Source organism: Melospiza georgiana, chromosome 15 (genome assembly GCF_028018845.1).
Source record: "Melospiza georgiana isolate bMelGeo1 chromosome 15, bMelGeo1.pri, whole genome shotgun sequence".
Taxonomy (NCBI): Eukaryota; Metazoa; Chordata; class Aves; order Passeriformes; family Passerellidae; genus Melospiza; species Melospiza georgiana.
Window position 1 is genome coordinate 308,967 of NC_080444.1, and position 21,077 is coordinate 330,043.

The 21,077-nt window shown below is 54.5% G+C and overlaps 1 protein-coding gene across 2 annotated transcripts in view; it reads left to right on the forward strand.

Annotated features, from left to right (window-relative positions):
• The first annotated feature begins 2,100 nt into the window (after positions 1–2,100).
• Positions 2,101–21,077, forward strand: part of DPYSL3 (dihydropyrimidinase like 3) — a 28,868-nt gene continuing 9,891 nt past the window's right edge. The window contains exons 1-6 of one of the 2 annotated variants that reach the window (XM_058034504.1): positions 2,101–2,394; positions 16,537–16,625; positions 18,884–19,068; positions 20,051–20,215; positions 20,402–20,463; positions 20,872–20,952. In XM_058034504.1, the coding sequence (XP_057890487.1) occupies positions 2,101–2,394; positions 16,537–16,625; positions 18,884–19,068; positions 20,051–20,215; positions 20,402–20,463; positions 20,872–20,952 (876 nt within the window). Of the gene's footprint in view, positions 2,395–9,953; positions 10,031–16,536; positions 16,626–18,883; positions 19,069–20,050; positions 20,216–20,401; positions 20,464–20,871; positions 20,953–21,077 lie in introns of those variants that run through there. The other variant, XM_058034505.1, reaches the window with a different exon arrangement.

The following is a 21,077-nucleotide window of genomic DNA, read 5'->3' on the forward strand; positions in this document are numbered from 1 at the left end:
CTCCTTTACTGGTGCAGATAATTTCAGTGCGGCCATCTATGCAGCAAGGCACTAGGAAAGATAAACATTGGAATCAGGATTTAAATAAATATTGCTATTAAAGTACAATGCTGAAATTTTTGCATGTTTGCAGAATCAGACAAAGGCCAGGCCCTGTTCCAGAGAACTTTAACTCCCCATGAAGTTGCAGAGCTATATGGATGTGTCCCAGCCAAAGAAGGGGCTCACTCTAACTGCACTGTGGTTAGTGCACAAGGCACGGGGCAGCCTGCAGCGCTGCTCCTCCCGGGACAGGCTCACTCCTCATGCGCTGCTCGCTGCGTGCAGCGTGCCGGCCCTGCTCCAGATCAGCACATCCCTCTCACGGGGGCACAAGCTGTCTGAGGGGGGGCTTCATCCTCCACGCAGTGCATCCCACTTGCAGCAGGAGGATTAATTCCTTTATGCTAAGGCAGTCCCTTAGGAAGGTAAAGACCTGGTGGGCAGCCCCTTGGCGTGCTTGGCCAGTACTGGTGGTGCTGCTGCTAAGCATCCAGTCACAGCGGAGGGGCATTTGCCAGGAGAATAGGAGTAGAAAAAGCTCCGGAACAAAGGTTTTCTGGCTATTTGAAGGGATACTTCCTTCTCTAGCTGCCAGCCACTGCTGCCGGCCCTGCACCTGAGACGTGGCAGTGCTGGCTCCTGGCACATCCTGGTGAGGCGGCAGCGGCGCTCTGGCGCGGACACGACGCTCACGGTGCTGAGCACCATGAAGCCGCAATGCTGGGGCAGCTGCATATTGAAGTTCATGCAAGAGCCCAAGAACAACCAAATGCAACACCTCTCTGGTGTTGCTTTAGAGAAAGTAAGGGCAGAAAGTAAGGTATTTCACCGTGCTGTGTAACACAGGCTTTTAAAGTAACTCTTCCAAGTTTACAGACACAGTCTGTTTATATTTAGTCCATCCTCTCTTCTTCTAACCCTTTAGACCTGAATAATTATTCAGAAGTTCAAGTTACTGTACATTATTCCACTTAGGTGGAGAAAAAAATGGATTCAGTTAATGACACTGGTACGAGTCCAGTTACAAGAGCAGACTGCTTCCCAGCATTGAAAAGGAGGGAAATGATCCCAAACCATTTCCTCCCACACAGCCTCAAGCCTCAGTCAGCCAGTGCCCCCAGACTGCCTCTCCAGGCTTAATCACAGGGTCATTTTTCTGACCCATGATGGGTCAGGCTCCATGTGGATTTTCCTTAAGAACCACCAGTCCTTGGAGGACTGGCAGAGATAATGGCTCTGTTTTGTTTTTGCAGAAAAGGTTGAAAAAAACATGACTGACAATATTTCATAACACAAAAATGCGGTGTGAGAAATCACTTGACAGTATGTCGAGCCCAGGTACCATGCACACTTGCTCTAGATAAAGGAATAAGCACTAAGCAAAACGATTTTAGTCAAAGCTCCAGTTTTGGGGCTCACGATAGATTTCACAGGTTACTACTCTTTTACAGCCATTAGAATTTGTAAGACCCAGTCTTGACTGTCCGTCTGCTCTTCGGGCCTCTAGTACTTTTGAAATGAAGTCGCAATGGAGCTCTCCAAGCAACACCTTAAGCTAGCCAAGACACGGAGCTTGTTGCGCGGTCAGTCAGGAGCAGCGAAGCCTTTGTGCAGGGGACATTGCCTCCGTCTGGCAGCAGCGTCCGCCTGTCCGCAGCGGGTCTGCAGGAACCGCGGCCCGAGCGCAGCGAGGCACGGCCCCGGGCTTGCGAGCGAACGCTGTTTTGCGGGCTGCACCGCGTACCGGCGGGGGAAACCCGACACGCGGCCGTCGGGGCCGCTGCCGGTGCGCCCGGGCACAGCCCGTCCGGCCAGCGGCGAGGCGCTCCCGCGCTCCGCCCCGTCCCCACGGCTGCAGCGTCCCGGGAGGGCGGCCGGCGGCAGCGCCCGCACAGCAACGCCCGGCCCGAGGCGCACCGGAGCAGCCGCCCCCGGGTCGGGCCGAGCGCCACCCACCGGGTCCCGCCGCCCCTCGGCCTCCCGTCGGGCCCGCCCCGCCCTGCGGCCCAGGCCCGCCCCAGCCCGCCCCGTCCGTCCCGTCCTGGCGGCGCGGCGGGGATGGCGGCGGACGGGCGGCGCGACGACGAGGAGCTGCCGGTGTACCTGGCGCGGCCCGGCTCGGCGGCGACGCCTCGTCCGAAGCGCGGGGGGCTCTTCTGCAACGTCGAGGGCGCCTTCGAGAGCAAGACCCTCGACTTTGGGGCGCTGCGCGTTGGGCAGCGCCGCGCCCCGCCGCCGGCCGGCCCCGACCCTCCGCCCGCCGCGGCCCCCAGCCCCGGTCAGGACGCTGGCGGCCTCCCCGCCACCGCCGGGGACGAGCGGCTCCAGGACCCGGCCCCCGCGGACGACACGGTAGGGCCGGCGGCGCGGCTGGGCCGGGCCGGCGGGCGCGGGCCCCGGGGCGGGGTCTCGGGGGCGGTGTGGGGCCGCGGGTGGCTCCGGCCGCCGCTCGCCCCTGCCGGAGCCGCTGGTGGGGCTGCGGGGGCTCCCCCGCCCCGGCCGCCCGCTGCTCCCCCGCGCCCCGCGGCGAGGCGCCGTCGCGGCCGGCCCCGGTGCGCGGAGCTCCGCCCGCCCAGCGGGCTGTCGGCGGGCTCGCCGCCGCACCGGCACGGTCACAGTCCCTGGCTCGGTTTGCTGCAGGAACTCTTTTGTACTTTTATGAAAGAATAGCTACTCCCGCGGCACCGAACATGGAAGAAAAACAAAAACGGTGGGGATTTTGGAGCTGCTGCTTCAAACCAGGCAGATCCTTATCTCTCATGGACACAAACTAGAAGTACCACACCAGCAGTGGGGGGCGGCACATTGATCTGGAAGTGACAGCTTTGAAGGTATCGCTAGGCACAAAGTTTCTCAGTTTACACCAAAGTGAAAGGGATAAATTAATCCATGCAGCTCCACACCATAGTCCTTCTGCTGGAGGGTGAGATGGCTTGCTGTGCTGGTTCTGGTCCTATTTGCACTAGCAGTTGGGCAAGAACATGATTAAGTTAATAGTGTTGTGTGACTATCTTGTTTAGGATTTCAGTGGTCCTGTGGCTCATTTTTGCATCAGGCAAGTAAGGCTATTCGCTGTTGTTGGTCAATAAGTTTGTTAGGAGCTGAACTTTTTAATAGCCATCTTAAGGTCACTCTTTTTCAACTGAACAGGGGCAAACCTCCTCCCACCTCCCCCCTCCCCATTTTTGAAGATGGAATAAAAAATCACCTGCATCGTAGCACAGAGAGGTGTAGTGGTTGTCTTGACATTCTGCAGAAACCTCCACTGGGTCTGGAGTGCAAACCCTGATAAACAGCAGACGCTGGTGCTCTGGAAGCCTAACCTCACTAGCATGAGCCTAGTGGAAGCACGGCAGTGAACTGTGGTAACTTGAGCTGTCTCGATTTTGGGGAAAAGCATCAGGCTGTCCTAAGTGTCCACTGTCTTCTATAGGAATGTCTAGCTAGGCAATGCTTAATTTGAGCTTTTTTCATTGCACTTTAATTTCTTCAGCCTCTGCTCTTTGGTTTCTTACTGGCATGGTTTGGCATGTTTCTCAATTCAGGTTCTTGAGCTTTGCTCCTTTACAGCTGTTTTACAAAGTCAGGAACAAAATTAACATTATTCCTGTCAGTATCAACCTTGTCCACGTGGTTTAAGTAGCAGCTGCAGAACTAACCACTGCATTAACAATTTTATGCTGTTGCTTATTGGAAAAGGAGCTGAAACTCCTGACAGCCTGTCTGCATGCTTTGCTGTGAGCTTTTCTTTATTAGCTGTGCCAAAAATTCAAAAAAAGCCTTGTTCCCTTTTAAGGTTTTATGTAGACCCTTATCTTCGGTGTTCTGTAGCTGAGGATTTCCTTCAGCAGCTCCTCTCTTCCTGATGATTTCTGCCTCTAGATTTCTTCCTCTCAGGCCTTCAGCTGATAAGCATCAGGAAAGTAAGGGTCAGTGAGTAAGTAACTCCTTTTATCTGTACATCTTGCCTAAGAGGGTGGGCACCTTCATGTATGTGTTTTTGTGTGTGCCTGGCTAGAAGGAATTGTATGATTTGGTATTGTGGCTTTCAAGCTTTGAGGCGACCCAGAATAGGACAGTGCAGTGGGAAATGAACTGTGCGTGCTGAGCCCCATGCCTGCACAGCCATGGGGAGTTTCCCTGTGTTGGACTCTACAGATTCTGGGCAAACAAAGGCACTTTTGTCAAGGCAAATTGAACTTTGAATAATTTCACAGATTAAGAAACAGCGAGAGAGCTCAAGTCATCTACTCTTGCCCAAGCAACTTGTTTATTAGAGAAGCTGAAAGTAAGAGACTTGCCTGTGCCCAGGACAACAGACAGATCTGTCTTCTAATTTTTGCAGTGAACAGTTTACTGGAAGTACAACAGACCAACACACCTTGTTTGTTTGTTTGTTAGTTTTCCTATAATGATATTAATCACAATTAAACCCCAACATTTCTACAGGAGACAACTCCAGTGAATAAATGCCTAGTGATAACATGTGGTGTCATGCAACTGGGCAGCATAATATAGACTCAGGCACATGGTCCAACCTTGCTTTGTTTTATCACAAAGTCTATTGGAAGGATAAAAGCTCGTCTGTATATTGAAGCATACTGAAGCCATAGTGGGCATATAGCTCAAAGCAGTTGGGAGCTATGCCTTTGCTCTGTCAGTGGGACTTTGAGCTTTGCCAGGGGATGTAGGGACAGAGAGTGGCAGTCATTAGCGTGGTGGCCCAAGGGACTGCTGTGTGGTTATGGGGAGCTGCCTCTGTGAGCTGGTGGGCTTCCTGGGGAACAAGAGATGGGCACCTGAAGTGTCCTTTGCTCAAAGCAGGAGGTTAGTTTCCTTGCTAGTGAGTTCCGCTGCAGCAAGAGTTTTTGCCACACAAGACTTAAGATTTGGAGGAACAACACTGTGGGGCCAGATTCAAGGCTGATCTGGGCTATTTGTTGTTTGTAATAAGAGTGATTTAACTCAGTGCAGGTTTTCAGCAGTAATAGCCAATGTGGACTCTACCCTTCTGAAGCGTCCTGTAGTTTTCTCTGAGAGTGTCATGCCATTTGTTAGCCAGAGTGGATTACTGTGTTCACGTTACTATCATGAAGTAAAAAGAGAGTTTCTCTGAGGTCACAGACAGCACGCTGTGAATTCCTGTGGCCAGGATGGAAGGCGGGTGATGCCTGTGCAGGTACCGAGAGCCGCAGTCCTGGGCATCCGCGGAGGCAGCAGGGCTCTGGGGAGAGGGGAAGGAGCCTTACACCTGGTGCCTGGTGCCTGGGAAGGTCAGCCAGCAGCCTGTGGAGGCGTCCTCCACATTTCTCCTCAGTGCTCAGCCATGCAGAGACCCTGCATTTTTACCCTCCTGTGCAGTCACACAGGCAGGAGCACATGGTGCTCGCCCCCTTGGTCCTACCTGCTGCACGGTGCTGCAGCTCAACTTGTCATTTCCAATGCAGCTGGCTGTGGTCCCACAAACATGGGATTGTGGCTTCACCTGGGGCAGCTCTGTTGGCTGGAGAGGAAGGGGAAAAGAAATGCAAGGGAAAGTAGTGGGCAATGAAAGCAGGCAAAAAGTTCGTCCCCTCCACAAGACTGGGAGGAGCCAGTCCTTTGCTTTTTCCTGGTGTGTGTGATATCTAGCTTGTGATACACCCTGGAAATACAGGCAGGGCTGCCTCAAGTGGAGAACAAAGCTTGGACTAACTTGATCCTCTCTTTGTTTTTCTGACACTTATAAAATGTGCTCTGACTTCAGCATTCAGCTTTTTGGTTTCCGATGCCAGCAATTTATAGCAGGAACACCAAGCCAACAGCAGTCTGTGCCTCTTGAGGCAGCTTGGCACAACCTGCAGTTGCAGTTGTGCACTGCCTTTAGCAGTTTAAAATCCTGAATTTGTGGAAGGGATCCAAAAGCACTTCAATAGCATTAACACCTCAGTATCACCCCCATTCAGCATCAGTGTTTTGGTTTTACTTGTTCTTTTTATAAGAGAATAATTTGGAGTTACATCATGTCTGTTACTTTAACAAACAATAGGAACAAATCCAACCCACTGAACTAGTTCCTACATAACAAATGCAACAGTTAAACTTGCATTACAGTTTGTGGAGTTGAATACTAAATATTCAGGTCTTAATTGAAAAAAATCCCACTTATATGCATTTCTGTTTTTTTAAGAAATCTGATGCCTGAAGCACAGCAATAAGAGTCAGTTCTTTGGCTGCTTGTGCTAGGACAGAGGTTATTGCCAGCACTTAAGCAAAACTGTTGAGTTTGTTATCCCACCCCCCTGTTTAAGAAGACAGATATTGGATTCCATGGGAGTTATGCAGCAGGGCTAGATTTCCAGAGAAATTAGGGATTCAGTTAAAGAATTCCTGCTTGCTGCAAAGAGCTTATGTTTTGCCACAAAACTTACCCTAGCATGGAAGTAGTTTGATTTTTCACAGTAGCTCGTGGCAATAGTCCTTGGTTTCCTTCTGTCCTCGCTCTCAGCTCTGGGGCTCAGGGCTTTGGCAGTGGCTGGCCCTGGTGTGTGGGCAGTGCAGGGGTGGCAGGAGCAGCCTCTGGGGTACCTGGCCTCTGGGGCACTGAGGTGCCAGGCCAGTCTTGCTCTGCCAGGGTTTTGATATGATGGTGCGAGTGTTATTTGGGCTGAGGTGGTCTTGAAAACAACATGCTCTTCTCAGGAGATGTTGTTCATTGTGGAATTTGTAAGCAGAAAAGAAAATGGGTTTTGCCGCCAGATGCAAAACAGATAGCCAGCTCCGCATTGACACAGCCTGTTTCCAGCCTGGTGGAGCAGATATTTCCAGGAACGTGGCAGGGGCTGGGTATGGTGTGCAGGAAGTGTTCTGGGGGCACAGGACGTCCCACTTTGGTGAAAGGATGGTGTTTCTGTCCCTTGGATTCACTGCCTCTGAAGTAACTTAACCCCTGAAAACTCATCTGCTGTGAGAGCAGAGGGGACTGTTTCATGCAAAGAATATGTGTGGGAGGAGGAGATTGTATGCATGGGGCCAGGCTGGCCTGGCAATCTGCTGAACATGATGACATTTGAGCCCAGATAGTTCCATGACTGGTGATACCCACCGAATGTTGGTCGTGCCTGTATGAGAGTCGCTGGCCATGGGCTCGGGGCTGGTGGGATCTGCTTTTTCCCTTTGCTCTAGAGTTGGGTCAGCAGCCTCCTGGTCCTCATAGAGGGGGTTGAGCCAGGCTGCTGAGCACTGCTGGGCCGCAGTCAGGGCTGCATTTGTTCTGGTGCCAAAGTCCTGGCAGCAGCGGGGGCCTTCGATTCAGTCTTCACACCACTGGTGCTCCTCACGCTGCTCTTCTCTTTTGTGGCTGCCACAAACACCTGGAGCCATGAGGAACTTTGGAGCTCTGAGCATTGCCATTTTAAGTAACTTTCAGATTGACCACGCTTCTCATAGCAGATATTTTAAAGTGTGTGAGTAGCGCCTCACACACTGCACCTGGAAGAGATCCTATGGAAAAAGTTTTTTTCTGTTTTGAATGTTTTGGGCCCAGGGCAGGGTGTTTGATTGTATTTGTGCGAGTGTCACATAGCAACCATGAGGAAAGCACATCTCTTCAAACTAGGGATCTGAAGTCACTGTGGCTGGCCAGCATCCAGGGGGCTGATGCAAGCTTGACTCTTGAAACTGTCCAAGTGTTGAAGTCAGCAGCATCTGTATAGTCATTTATCTATTATTAACTAATGAACTGCTGCTTTTTCTGAGTCTAGACAAAGTTAATGTGGTACCACCAGGCATGGGGATGCTCATAAACTTTCCAGAAAATGTGTGAGTGAAGTTTTGAGAGGTTTGGTGATGGGATTGAGGCTGTTTCTCACCTCCCAGACCCAGCCAGTCTATTTTCAGTAGGGACCAGGACCCATTCTTGATGCATTGCAGTGTTGTGACAAGAACAGTGTGGTCTGGTACCTGATCTTCTCCCCACAGGCTTTTGGTTGCAGAGGCTGTGGCACAGCACTGCTCCCCCATTCACTGCCTGGTGCTTGCAGACACCCCTGCCCATGGATCTGCCATAGAGGGGAAGGTTTCCAGCCATCTCTTGCTGACTGCAGGGGTGCAGCAGCTCACCAGGGAAACAGGAGAGCCAAGCAGCCCTTGCCATTTTGCCAGTATTTTCACAGTCCTAGTAGTAATAAGTAAGTTGTTGAGCCTCTGCTGTCTTTGACTTTAAACTGGTGAAAGGTTTTTGAGTTTAGAATAAATACAAATTCAGTAAAACTAGCCAAGAACTTCAGCAGAAGCACACAGAGTAACAGACTCGGTGGGTGGTAAAAACCTTAGGCTGGGTTAATGCAGAGGACATGGTACTGAGAGTCCACGCTGCTGTCACCCACTTCTCTCAGGGCTTTGCAGCAGTCAGAGCTGGCTGCAGTGTCAGGGGTTGTGCTGTGAGATGGCTCTGCCAGTGCACACACTGGGGAGCAGGGTGCTTGTCAGGCCCCTGATGTCCTTGTTAGGTTCTAGTTCAGAAAGCGAACTGGAGGGAGGGTTTGGGAGTTGGTCACTCAGGTCAGATGGCTTGTTTTTCTGCCAGGAAGTAGAATTGGATTTACAGAAATGTCCTTGCCAGGTTTGGCTGTAAAATTTTCCTAGTGGAGCTGCCTGGCAGCAGGATCTGTAGGAACATCTTGCTGATGGTGTTCAGAGCTCTGCGCAAGTGTGGAATTGCAGCTGGCCTGGAAGAGAAAGCAAGGTTCAGGGTGGCCATGGTCTTACGACCTGCTGGCCACACAGCGGATTGTGGCAAGCAGGAAAGGATAGACAAATTTGTCCCATTGTGGTACAGCTCTTGCTGGCATGGTCCTGGCCAGCTGTGGGCCAGGTGTGGCATCATCCGTTTCAGCACATGCTGAGTACTTGCAAATAATTCCACCATTCAAACCTTCCACCAAAGTCACAGCAGAGAAAAGGGAAAAAGTCCTTGGAAGAGTCCTTGCCAGCACTTGTAGTGTTTGCATTGCATGTAGGATTCCTGGAGCCAGATGTGTGGTGTATTTTATTATTTTTTAATGTTTCCAATTCTTGTGCATGTGAAAGAAGGGTGAGGTGATGCAGGTGCATTCCAGCAGCCCAAGACAGCCTGTTCTGTTACAGACCTTGTTCATTCTGCTTGCCAGTGCTGCATGGAAAGTCTTGGCCAGCACGGAGCGCTGATTGTGGCCGCTCCCATGGGCCATCCCCGCAGGCTGGGTGGAGACGCAGACCGATGGCGTCGGTGCTCGATGCCGGTGCGTGGTGTCAGTGCTCATTGCCAGTGCCCGGTGCTGGTGTCGGTGCCCGGTGTCATGCTCGTTTCTGATGCCCAGGGCCACTGTCAGTGCCCGGTGTCGGTGCCCAGGGTTGGTGCTCGTTGCCAGTGCCCGGGGTCGGTGTCAGTGCCCGGTGTCTGTGCTCGTTGCCGGTGCCCGGGGTCGGTGTCAGTGCCCGGGGTCGGTGCTCGTTGCCGGTGCCTGGGGCCGGTGCCCAGTGTCCGCGCTCGTTGCCAGTGCCCGGTGTCCGTGCCCGCTGTCTGTGCCCGGTGTCCATGCCCGCTGTCTGTGCCCGGTGTCCGTGCTCGTTGCCGGTGCCCGGTGTCCGTGCCCGGGGCCGGTGCCCGGTGTCCGTGCCCGGTGTCCGTGCCTGGGGCCGGTGCCCGGTGTCCGTGCCCGCTGTCTGTGCCCGGTGTCCGTGCTCGTTGCCGGTGCCCGGTGTCCGTGCCTGGGGTCGGTGCCGGCACCTGCCGGGCCGGGCGGGGCGGGGCGGGCGCGCCCTGCGCGGGCCAGGCCCGGGCGCCCCCTGGCGGCGGCGGGCGGCGCGGTGGGCGGGGCGGGCGGCGGCCGTCCCGGTGCGGCGGGTGCGGGCTCGGTCTCGCCTTTGTGAGAAGCGGCGCGGAGGCAGAACGGGCGGCGGCGGCGGGTCGGGCGGGACCGGCGGTACCATGTCGTACCAGGGCAAGAAGAACATTCCGCGCATCACGGTGGGTGCGGCGGGCGGGGCAGGGCGGCCCGTGGGGCGGGGGGAAACTCGGTGCCGGCGTCCGGCGTTGCGGGTCGGAGCGGGGCGGCGGCGTGCAGACAAAGAGCCGCCGCCCGCGCAGGTGTCCCGGCCCCGCTGGTGACCTGTGCTGGGCAGAACCCGCGCCCCCGCGGGAGCAGCGCGGGCTGGACCGTCGGCGGTGCCCGGTGCCGGTGCCCGTGCCCGGTGCCCGTGCCCATGGGGTGTTCCCCCTGCGGGGCCGGCCTCCCGCAGGGCGCTCCCCGTGCTCGGTGCTCCTCGCTCTCGCCGTGTCAGGTGCGGCGCTGCCGCTGCGGCGCTCCGGGACCCGCCCGGGAGAGGCGGCGGCCGGCGGGCCGGCCCCGGAGCTGCGGGAGCCCCGGTGCCAGCGGTGCCGTGCCGCGGCGCTCCCCGCGGCTCGCCTGCTCTGATCTCTGCCTGGCGCTCTGCTCCAGGCTCGCCCTGCGGAGGGCTCGCTCCTGGAAGGCAGTCTGCTCTTTCATCTTACTGGCTTTTCGCTGGCTTCATTGTAGCTCCTGGGTTTTCTATTGAGGACAGTTCTGGCTCTCTGAAGAAAAAGGAAAAGCAAAGCTGCTCTTAAAGAAGCATTAAGATCTTGACCACTGTAAAGAGAAATTCCTTTGTCAGCCTAGAATCAGATGCTTTCACAAGCAATATTATGGCTTTACACATACTGCCTTTTCTGTATCCTTAGACCACAATGGAGACACCCCCTACTGCTGCTGCAGGTGGGATTTCTCCCATTCTCTGGGGCTTTTTCTTTATGATACGCCTAATCAATATGCAGGGCTTGTGCCTGCTCCTCTGGGATCCAATGGCAGCTCTCTCCCCTCAGTGGTAATAAAATCTTCCAAGCTGCTTGATTTATCCCTATTAAATCCTTTGCTTTTTCCTGAAGCTGAAAATGCTGCACTTCTGTCGCCTGAGCAGTGGGGAGGTTGGGCTTTCATGAAGGATGTATTGGAAAACTGGGTATTTGTACTTCCCAACAGCTATTGCTTCAGCTGCCTAGTGTGTTTCTGGAGATGCAGAAACAATCCCTTCTGGTTCCTCTTGTACTCAACAGTGCTGCAGTCAGTATTTGTAGTCAGTTTCTCCCAGTAACAAGTGAAAAATCAGAGTTTGCCTATTGTATCTGTTTGCAGCAGTTTCTCATCTTTTCCAGGACAGCCATTTTAGTGGAGAGGCCAGGAGCACGAGTGAGTGGTGCATGTGTTAGTGTGAGATAAATTTCTGTGCAAATTATTCCCAACATGAGTTGCAAAAGCCTGGTCAAAAGCTGTATGTGACAGGCCAGACTGTGGTCATTGATGGAAGGCTGGGAGGTGCAGGCACGTCTGTCAGCTGCGCCATGGAGGAGACACAGGGAGGGAGGTTAGCCAAAGCTTTGGCTTTCTCAGCCATGGCTCCATCAGCTTGGTATGGATGTGTTGCTCCTCACTGTCTCCTGTTGCGCACCATGCATCTGAGACCACTAAGCATCCTATTACATTTTACATGTGTGCTGATTCTAGGGTGCCCAGCTCAGGAGAATAGCAATTTCAGATCTTGTGTGTCTGTTGAGAGACTTTTTATTGGTTCCTTTTCTTTGGCTGTTTGGAAGGGTGACCAAAATATTTCCCCTCTTGCAGTATGTTTTTCTGCAGGAAGAGAGGTGGAAGACTAAAATCTTGTCCTGATTTTACAAAATATCTGTTAACAGAACTGTTGGTTGAATCAAAATTACTCAGTCTTTGTGCTTTTGTCATAAATTTCTTTCCTAGGTCAGGTAGACTGGAGATCCCATATTTTTTCCTGGTGTGAGCCATGCCCACCCCAGTTACCCTGCTGGAGCCTACAGACATCATCTCTGTGATGTCTCTGCCACCTCTGAAAACGAGGAGGTGTGTGTGGTGTTGGCCAGCATGGTGTACCAGGTACACATGGGGAAGGAGGCCTCAGTTACTGACCAGACAGGTTTTGGTGAACTGGTAGCTATCAGTATGTCATTTCTAAGCCACAAACCGTAGGGAGTCACAGTGTAGCTGGCAGCTATCTCTCCCTATGACACTAGCCAGGGCTTCTTCCGTGCTGTTGTGTGGTGCATTAGTAAGGAGGAACCATAAGCTTCTGATGAAACACTTCTGCAATTAGTGTCTCTGTTTTTACAAGGGAAAAAGCAGTAAAACCATACACCTGCTTCTGTGCTTCCCTAATTATGCCCTTGTGCTTTGTAAACGAGGTGAGCACTGTTCTTGGCTGGGTTCAGCAGCCTTCTGGAAGTGCTGCCCACATTTCTTTCTGCAGCATCACTCTGAAGACCACCTGATACTTTGGGATCTCAAAATGACCAGATGATGCTTAAGGGCACTAGGAGCAGAGTGTGGGAATGAGGGAATGGATGATGGCTTTGAAAGCTTGATCCCAAATACAGACAGGCAGAGAGACAGGGAGAGTTGTGCATAAACCAGCATGGAGAGGTGTTGAGGGCTGGTGGCGAATCCGGCAGGTTTTGGCAGAGCTGTGCTGGAGGGAAAGCTCCAGGCTTGGCCTCGTAGGCGTCTCTTGTGCCTGAAGGCACCGCAGCGGTGGCAGAGGAGCTGTCCCTGGCTGCTCTGGAGGCAGTGCCCGCAGGGCAGGTCAGTGCCAGGGCAGGCAGGGCTGGTGCAGCTCGTGCCCACGGCTGCTTTGGCGCCCTGTGCCCAAAGGCCGTGCCGGGCACTGCTGCTCCCTCCTGGCCAGGCCCCAGCGCTCCTGCTGCACGAGGGCTTTCCCTCTGCTCACAGGCTGATGACACAGCCTGACACTGGCTGGCAAGAGCTGTGGTGGGTGTACAGAGGCACAGTGAGCCCTGATATGGGAACTGTGCATTTATTGTGGTCTGGGGCTGCTCTGGGAGCATGCACTGAAGAAGCCTAGCTGTTAACTCAGACTCATTTCCTCATAACTGCTTCATTCTCTTCCTTTCTTCTTTCCCTGCCTCTTGTCACCTGGGTGCACTCCTGAACGGTGCCAGAGCCTGTAGGCATGTCATTTGGATTTTCCTTATTCAATTTAGTTGCATTTGTTTCCTTGCAGTCAGTGGGTGGGTGCTGGTGCAGTCCCTTCGCTGTCGGGTGGGCACGGTGGGTTCTAGCAGTGCCTGATCTCCTGAATGGATGCCTTGTTTGTGCTTCAGCCACTGTGGATCTCTCAGTTTTGTGTACTGACAGTTAGCACTGAGTAGCCCTTCACATCTACCACAGAATGACCTCTTGTGAGTGTGGAGCAGGCATATTTCTTGAGCTCATATTAACACTTTATTTAGTAATTGCCAATGGGACAGTCTCATGCACCTGTGCTGCCTCTGCCTGACTGCCGTGGCTTCCTCCAGTCTGATGTGCAGGGAAGGGCAGGCCAGCATCAGTATTTGCTGATGCTCCCGCACTCTAGTGAGAACCAGCTCCAGGAATTCAAGAAAGCAAGTTGGAGAGGGCAAGACAAAAAAAATGGAGGGCTGTTAGTGGATTTGGGCGGGGAGATTTTTTTTGTTAGTGTGTCTGTGCTCAGGGCCCTCAGCCCCGAAGCTGTGCATCGCCCAGCGTGTGCCCCGTGGGCAGAGGCGTGGCACAGCTGTGCTCTGGCCCAAGCACCCGGGGCTGCCCAGCCAGTGCACACCGGCTGCTCTTGTGCCCCAGCTGCTCCTGAGACATGGTCCCCAGGGAGGCCCGGCCGTGGTCCCCAGGTCGCCGGTCAAGATGAGGATCTCTGTGTGCTCATGGAGTGCAGCATGTCGAAGGAGCTGTGCATGGAGGGCTGTGGCGTGCCCTCGCTTCCAGGCCCCCCTTAGCACAGTTTGGGCACTCTTCTGCCCGATGTGCCAGCTGGGCTCAGGGAAGAAGCGGGGCTGACCCCGGCTCCGCTTGTTGGAGGGGACGCTGAGTGGCAGGAGAGCCGGGAGCAGCTCGGCTGAGCTCTTTTCCTGGTGGCAGGAGAGGCTCCCCTGGGCTGTGCGGGCAGGGAGGGTGAGATCCCCTTGCCGGGGTGCCGGCCGTGTGCGGGGCAGGCGGGGCCGTGTGCGGGGCAGCCCGGGCAGCCCGGGCCGTGTGCGGGGCAGTGCGGGCAGCCCGGGCCGTGTGCGGGGCAGGCGGGGCCGTGTGCGGGGCAGTGCGGGCAGCCCGGGCCGTGTGCGGGGCAGTGCGGGGCAGCCCGGGCCGTGTGCGGGGCAGGCGGGGCCGTGTGCGGGGCAGTGCGGGCAGCCCGGGCCGTGTGCGGGGCAGTGCGGGCAGGCCGGGCCGTGTGCGGGGCAGGCGGGGCCGTGTGCGGGGCAGTGCGGGGCAGCCCGGGCAGTGTGCGGGGCGGGTGGGGCCGTGTGCGGGGCAGTGCGGGCAGCCCGGGCCGTGTGCGGGGCAGTGCGGGGCAGGCGGGGCCGTGTGCGGGGCAGGCGGGGCCGTGTGCGGGGCAGTGCGGGCAGCCCGGGCCGTGTGCGGGGCGGGTGGGGCCGTGTGCGGGGCAGCCCGGGCCGTGTGCGGGGCGGGTGGGGCCGTGTGCGGGGCAGTGCGGGCAGCCCGGGCCGTGTGCGGGGCAGTGCGGGCAGCCCGGGCCGTGTGCGGGGCAGGCGGGGCCGTGTGCGGGGCAGCCCGGGCAGCCCGGGCCGTGTGCGGGGCAGTGCGGGCAGCCCGGGCCGTGTGCGGGGCAGGCGGGGCCGTGTGCGGGGCAGTGCGGGCAGCCCGGGCCGTGTGCGGGGCAGGCGGGGCCGTGTGCGGGGCAGTGCGGGCAGCCCGGGCCGTGTGCGGGGCAGTGCGGGCAGGCCGGGCCGTGTGCGGGGCAGGCGGGGCCGTGTGCGGGTCAGTGCGGGCAGCCCGGGCCGTGTGCGGGGCCGCTCCCCGGCCGTGTGCGCTGGGCTGGGCTGGGCTGAGCAGCGCGCCGGCATTCCCGTCCTTTCCCCACCCAGTTCCTTTGTCTCCGCTGCGTGTGCATGAGATTGCTGTAAAAACGCACGCGAGGCTCTGGGCTTTGGCTGCTGCGGGGATGCAGGAGTATTCTTTGCATCCTTCTGTTGACAGAAGGATGCAAATTCCCCCTATGGTGGCGATACTTCGGAAATGGCCCCAAGGGTAGCGGGTGGAGAGCAGACCCATTTCCCTGCAGAGCAATTAACCATTGCCAGAGCGTCACAGGGTGAGGCTGGCATGTGAGCCCTGCTGAAGGCTCTGGTCGGCCTTGTCCAGGCTCAGACTGTGGAAAGGGAGTGTATTTACGTGCCAAAACCGGGGCTGTGGGCAGCGGGGGTAACAGAGAGGAGTGTAAGGTGTGGTTAAGAGCTGAAGAGTTGTTGGAGGTGTTTTAAGCAGTCGGGTACACAACATGTTCTCTGGCACAGCGGTTAGCCTGTGTCACCTGAATCCCCGGCAGGCATTTGTGACATCAGGTGGTTTGCCCCTCTACTGCCTGCAGCTGCTTGTGCAGCCTTGCGCAGGTGGAGGTAGGTAGAAGAGCAGGACCTCAGCCATCCCAGTTCCTCTGGACAGGGTCTGTTTCCCACAGGACAGTGCCCATCCTCTCCCATCAGTGTATGCTGAGTTGTCTGGTCCAAAAGTGTGAATGCAGGAAGAGCATAAGGACAATTCTGGTTGGGGTGTTCCTCTGGCATCTGGCTGTGCTCCTTTGGAGAAGGCTGCTGGCCATTTTGGTCAATAGAAAGGAGAACAGAATAGGTGGTAAATCATGAGGTTGGAGTGCAGTCCAGTGCCTCCTGGTTTTTGTATAGACCTGTGAAATGCCTCAGAAGCATTACCCCAAGCACAGCAGGAGAGTGGCAGATTAACAGCTGATTGCCTGTCCTGTTGGTGGTTTTTGCAAGGTGGTAACAGAGGAGAGTAACTTGTCTTCTTTAATGCAACTTATTTTACATGGTGTCATTAGAGACATGCCCTTAGTACAGACTTGCTCTAAATGCTGATCTGTGGCTCATGCTGGCTGCCAAGTAATATGCATAATGTCCCAGCATAGGAAGCTTTTGACTTCTCTCTATATTAGGGAAGCATATTTGCTGTGTCCCCAGTGACTCTCCCCTGTGCTCAGTCTGCCTCGGTGGTGTTTCTGGCAGCCCTTCTCCCACTTAGAAACATCTTTAGGAGTATGACATTTTCAATCCTTGCTCTTGTAGTGTTGTTTGGAGTGCTGACACAGGTCCAGTGACCTTTCTGCAGCATCGGTGGTTGAGGTGAGCAGTGGGAGAGCACCTGTACAGCATGCTGAGAATCATAAAATCATAATATTTTAAGGGGCCGGAATGGACCTTAAGAGATCATGTAGTCCAAACCCCCTCTAGTGGGACACTTCCCACTAGATCAGGTTGCTCAAGGACTTAAGCAACCCAGCTTTGAATACCACCAGCATTGGGACATCCATAACCTCCCTGGGCAACCTGTTCCAGTGTGTAACCACCCTCTCAGTCAAAAGTGAATCATGTGTGTTCTGACAGCTGCTGTGCTCTTCCCTTTTCAGAGTGATCGTCTCCTTATTAAAGGAGGGCGAATAGTCAATGATGACCAGTCATTCTATGCTGACATTTATGTGGAGGATGGCCTCATAAAGTAAGTATTTGATTTCTATCATCTTCATCTCCTTTTAAACTGGCTTCAGGTTGGGTGGTTATTGGCTTTTAGTGGATGTGATATGTGCCCAACTTGCCAGGCAGTAAAGCCTGATAGCCCTCTATTCAGAGGCTCTACTCTGCAGTGTGTGTAAGCATATATGTGATTGTCTCATGTGTTCTCAGAGGAGTTCCAGTGACTGAATTGCTGTCAGGCTTGTGGGATCGTGATACTGCGTCCATTGTACAGCAAAGTTGTTTCTAATTGCACCAGGAACAAGGTTTATCTTTGACTTCTCTTTTGCCCTGTGTTAACTGTATTAGCATGAATGACCCCACACAAGATGCTGTTTGTTAGTACTTACAAGGATAGTGCTGTGCTGCAAGTCATCTGCATCCTTGAGATTTCCAGGAATTGCAGGGAAACCTCTGGGTTCCCCCGGCTTCTCCGTGTCTGTCTCAGAGCTGCAGGAATAGCTCAGTTGTTTAAAGTTTGCCATTCAAACTTGGCAGAGGAATTGTGCTGGGCCAGCTCCACACTGGGTGAAGTGAAAGAACCATGATATTTATAGCCCTGAGATTTGAAAAGGCATTGCTTGCTCTGTGGTAGCAGTTATTTATCCAGCCTTACGAGGGTGGTAGATGGTAAATATCCACCATCAGATAAATACTTCCAGAAGTGTGAATGCATTTTTATCTGGTGGACAAGACCATTTGTGATCGACAAGTGCTTGTACACAGGCAGGGATCAGAGCCAGCTTCTGGTGTTGCTGTGGTGCATGCTTTCTGAAGATTCGTGGGCAAATCACTGAGCCTCATCTACAGCCTGGAGGCCACTGAATTTCACTGCCTTGGGAGCTAAATGCTCTTACAAGTGAATCCTGTGAAGAATACAGTAAGCAATTAAAAACCTTTAGTGATGGATTCATCTCCATAAAAGCAGTGGGAAGAGCTGCTGATTTATTGCTGTGAGGACAGTAAAGTGAGCAGTTCTGTCCACAGAATTTTTGTTACACTACGGAAAAGAAAACCTGCAAAGTGACTCAGCTTGAATGAAATACAAAAATGGAATTTGTTTCTCATTTTTACCTCCCCAGTGTGCCAAGGAAATCAGAAGTTTTCCACTAAAACCAACTTACCTTTAACCTTGATTTATCAAGGAGCACTGAGAAAGGCTTGATGAAAGTAGGATTTCTGAAGGAAGAGATTTGAAGGCTGAGTTGAACATATGAACACATAAAGGGGTTGAGGGAACAGGGGCTGAGGAAGGGAATGCTGAGGTTCAGGTAACTTGGCCTGCAGGAGGGCTGGATATGTCAGGTTGTGCTCAAACAGGACAGGATCCAGAGCACTGTAGTTGTGTATTAGGTTACTGGCGCATTTATTCTGGAACTCTTTAGATTTCCTGTTTTCAGAAGACATTTTGAGGTACTTGGCATTTTAGCTGCCTTAACTACAGTGAGGGCCTGCGGATAGCAGAGCTGTCCTTCAGGGTCTCAAAGAGACAAGGTGAGAGGGGGGGACTGTGCGCTTCTTGGGAAGGTGGTGAGCCCAGAGCGTGCTGCTGTGCCATGAGCCCAGCAGGCTGCAGCCAGTCTAGCTGGGCACTTGCTGAGCCATTTCCCAGCTCCCAGGAGTCCCTTCACTCTTGGGACTTTGTGCTGTGAGCAGCATTGCAAGTCCCTAATAAGCCCTGAGCTGGTCTAGCAGCTGTGGCATTACAGTGGAAATCATCTTTATCTGTAAGTAAGCTCAGACTTGATCCTTACTTAAGGCGGGCAGAAGGACGGGAGGCAGGAGAGATTAGGGGTGTAGCTCACTTGGAAGCAGGGCTGGTGTTGGGTTTTGTGGGCATGCACCCTGGGTGATGCTGACATGTGTGCTGCAGCCTGTTTCCTGAGCCTGCATGGGATGAGGTGTCCTAGGCAGGTTCTCACCACGCTCTTCAGAGATCACCATCAGACCATGCTCCCCAGCTACCCCAACCCAGCGTGTGCCCGGGCAGCAGGTGCCATCCGAGTCCCCTGCAGAGCAGCTGGGCAGATGGCAGCCACCCCTGAGCTGAGCACAGCATAGGTGTGAGCAAGCCAGACAGTGCTGTGTGTTGCTGCAGAGCGCAGCGAGCCTGGGTCTGGGGCAGCACAGAGTGGGGGGTTCCTGCTGGCAGGGAGCTGCCCTGGCAGGCCCTGGCTGAGCCGTTCACAGGTTAAGTTGTGGCAGGTTTTCCTTTGTGAGAGTATCTTGGTGTGATCTTATCAGGCAGATCGGAGACAACCTGATTGTTCCTGGAGGGGTCAAAACCATAGAAGCCAATGGGAAGATGGTGATCCCTGGAGGAATTGATGTCCACACTCGCCTGCAGATGCCATACAAGGGAATGACCTCTGTGGATGATTTCTTCCAAGGAACAAAAGCAGCTCTGGCTGGTGGAACCACCATGATTAGTAAGTGCAGTAGGCATGGCCTGTGCATGACACCCCCCAGTATTCTTGCAAGAATACCCAGTTCTTTATTTTTTAATGTACTTTTCTCAGTCTTCTGTGTTTTCAAAGCCCATGACAGTGTGTTCATATTTTCTGTGATCTCTGTCAGTGCAGTCTAGGGAGTAAGGATTGGGATGAATCTTTTGATCCTTAGTAATGATGAAATGATAGGACAGGAGATGTGCATAGGACCCCTTAGTCTTGGAGATCCTGTGTTCTGCAGTGCTTGTCTGCAGCCACTCTTGCCTCTGGGAGCCTCAAAAAGGAGCAGTGGCATAACTTCTCTGTTAAATAACAGTGGGGCAGCATGGTGCTCGGATGGCTCTGAGCAGAGGAACAGAGCAGTGTGTTGGCATCGCACACTGCTCAAAAATAAACAGTGCTAACGAAAAAGGAAAGGCAATTCTGAGGTCCTTTTCTGGAGGATGCTATGGCTGTGCACTGGTTTGAGGTCCAGGTGTTGTCCTGTGCAGTGGTTACAGTTGTGTGCACTGCAGGGTTTCTTGGGATGCAGGAGCAAGGTTTGATCCTTCCAATAAAGGGCTGAGTTCCTTGTCCTCCCCCCACCATTTTTTCTTCCTCGATGCCAAAAAAAAAACCAACAAAGTTTTGTGAAATGGTCTGTGGCAAAGTGTGGAGATTCCATGCTGTGCAATTAAAGGTGCATTAGTGTTGCAGTGTGGCAGGAGGCTGTGTGCTAATGGGGTGGGAGTGGGGATGGGGAAAGACAAGGCTCTTCAGCTTTCAGACAGTTTCTCAGCAGAAGCGTGTAAAAGCCCCTGATCCTGTGCCAGAGGCCATTGCACAAAGGCTCTGTGCACTTCCCTGCCAATAAATGCATTGAGGAGCCGAGGCACGTGGTGGAGGTGAGCTGCCCTGAAGCTGCTGGGGAGGCCAGCGTGGGGTGGGAGCCCTTGGGCAGCCTCGCCTGCTGTCCCTGCAGTTGACCACGTGGCGCCCGAGCCCGAGTGCAGCCTGGCCGAGGCGCTGGAGCGGTGGCGCGAGTGGGCGGACGGCAAGGCCTGCTGCGACTACGCCCTGCACGTGGACATCCCTCGCTGGAGCGACCGCGTCCGGCAGGAGCTGCACGCCATGGTCCAGGAGAAAGGTCTGTGTCCCGTGGCTCCCTGTCCCCGGCCAGGCAGGGCGAGAGGCGGCCGCGCTGCTGGCTGCCTGCAGGGCTCTGCACAGCTGCCAGCCGGAGCTGTGCCCGCAGGGCGGCTGTGGGGAGGGTGGCCAGAGCAGCAGCCTGACCTGCCCAGCTCACCCCTCTCTCCTCTCTGCCCTGCCCCAGGTGTTAACTCCTTCATGGTGTACATGGCCTACAAGGATTTGTACCAGATGTCCAACACTGAGGTGAGACCCCCCCTGCAGCGCCATGGTTGTGTTGATTCAAGGAGCAGTGCAGGGTGAGAGCCATGGTGGGCGTGGGGCAGCTCATAAGGCTGGTACCTATTGCCCCTGGCCAGTCCTTGCTGCTGCTCCCCTCTACCCTGGCTGCCTGTGCAGGGCTGCTCCGGGCTGTGCTGTGGGCTGGTTGGGCTCGTGCACTGCAGGTGGAGACACAGGTCTAGTGTGGAGAACCTCACCAAGAACATCTGCTGGTGACTCCGTTCTTCAGAGAGCTGGTCCCTGCACAGCCAGAGCTCTGCCTGGCACGGCTACACTGGGTCCTGCTGCTGCCAGGGCCATGGGTGGAAGGGCATGAGGGGTGCCAGGGCCCTGGGCAGCCTGCTCACTAATAATTTCTTGTCTCTCTTTTAGCTGTATGAGATTTTCAGCTGCCTGGCAGAGCTGGGTGCCATAGCTCAAGTTCATGCAGAAAATGGGGATATAATTGCACAGGTAACATGCAGAAAATTGGGATATAATTGCACAGGTAACTAACTACTTCTGGTACACAAGAAGTAGAAATCTGTGTCAGGCAGATTTGATGTGGGGCATTAGTAAAATGGCTCTGAAGGTGGACA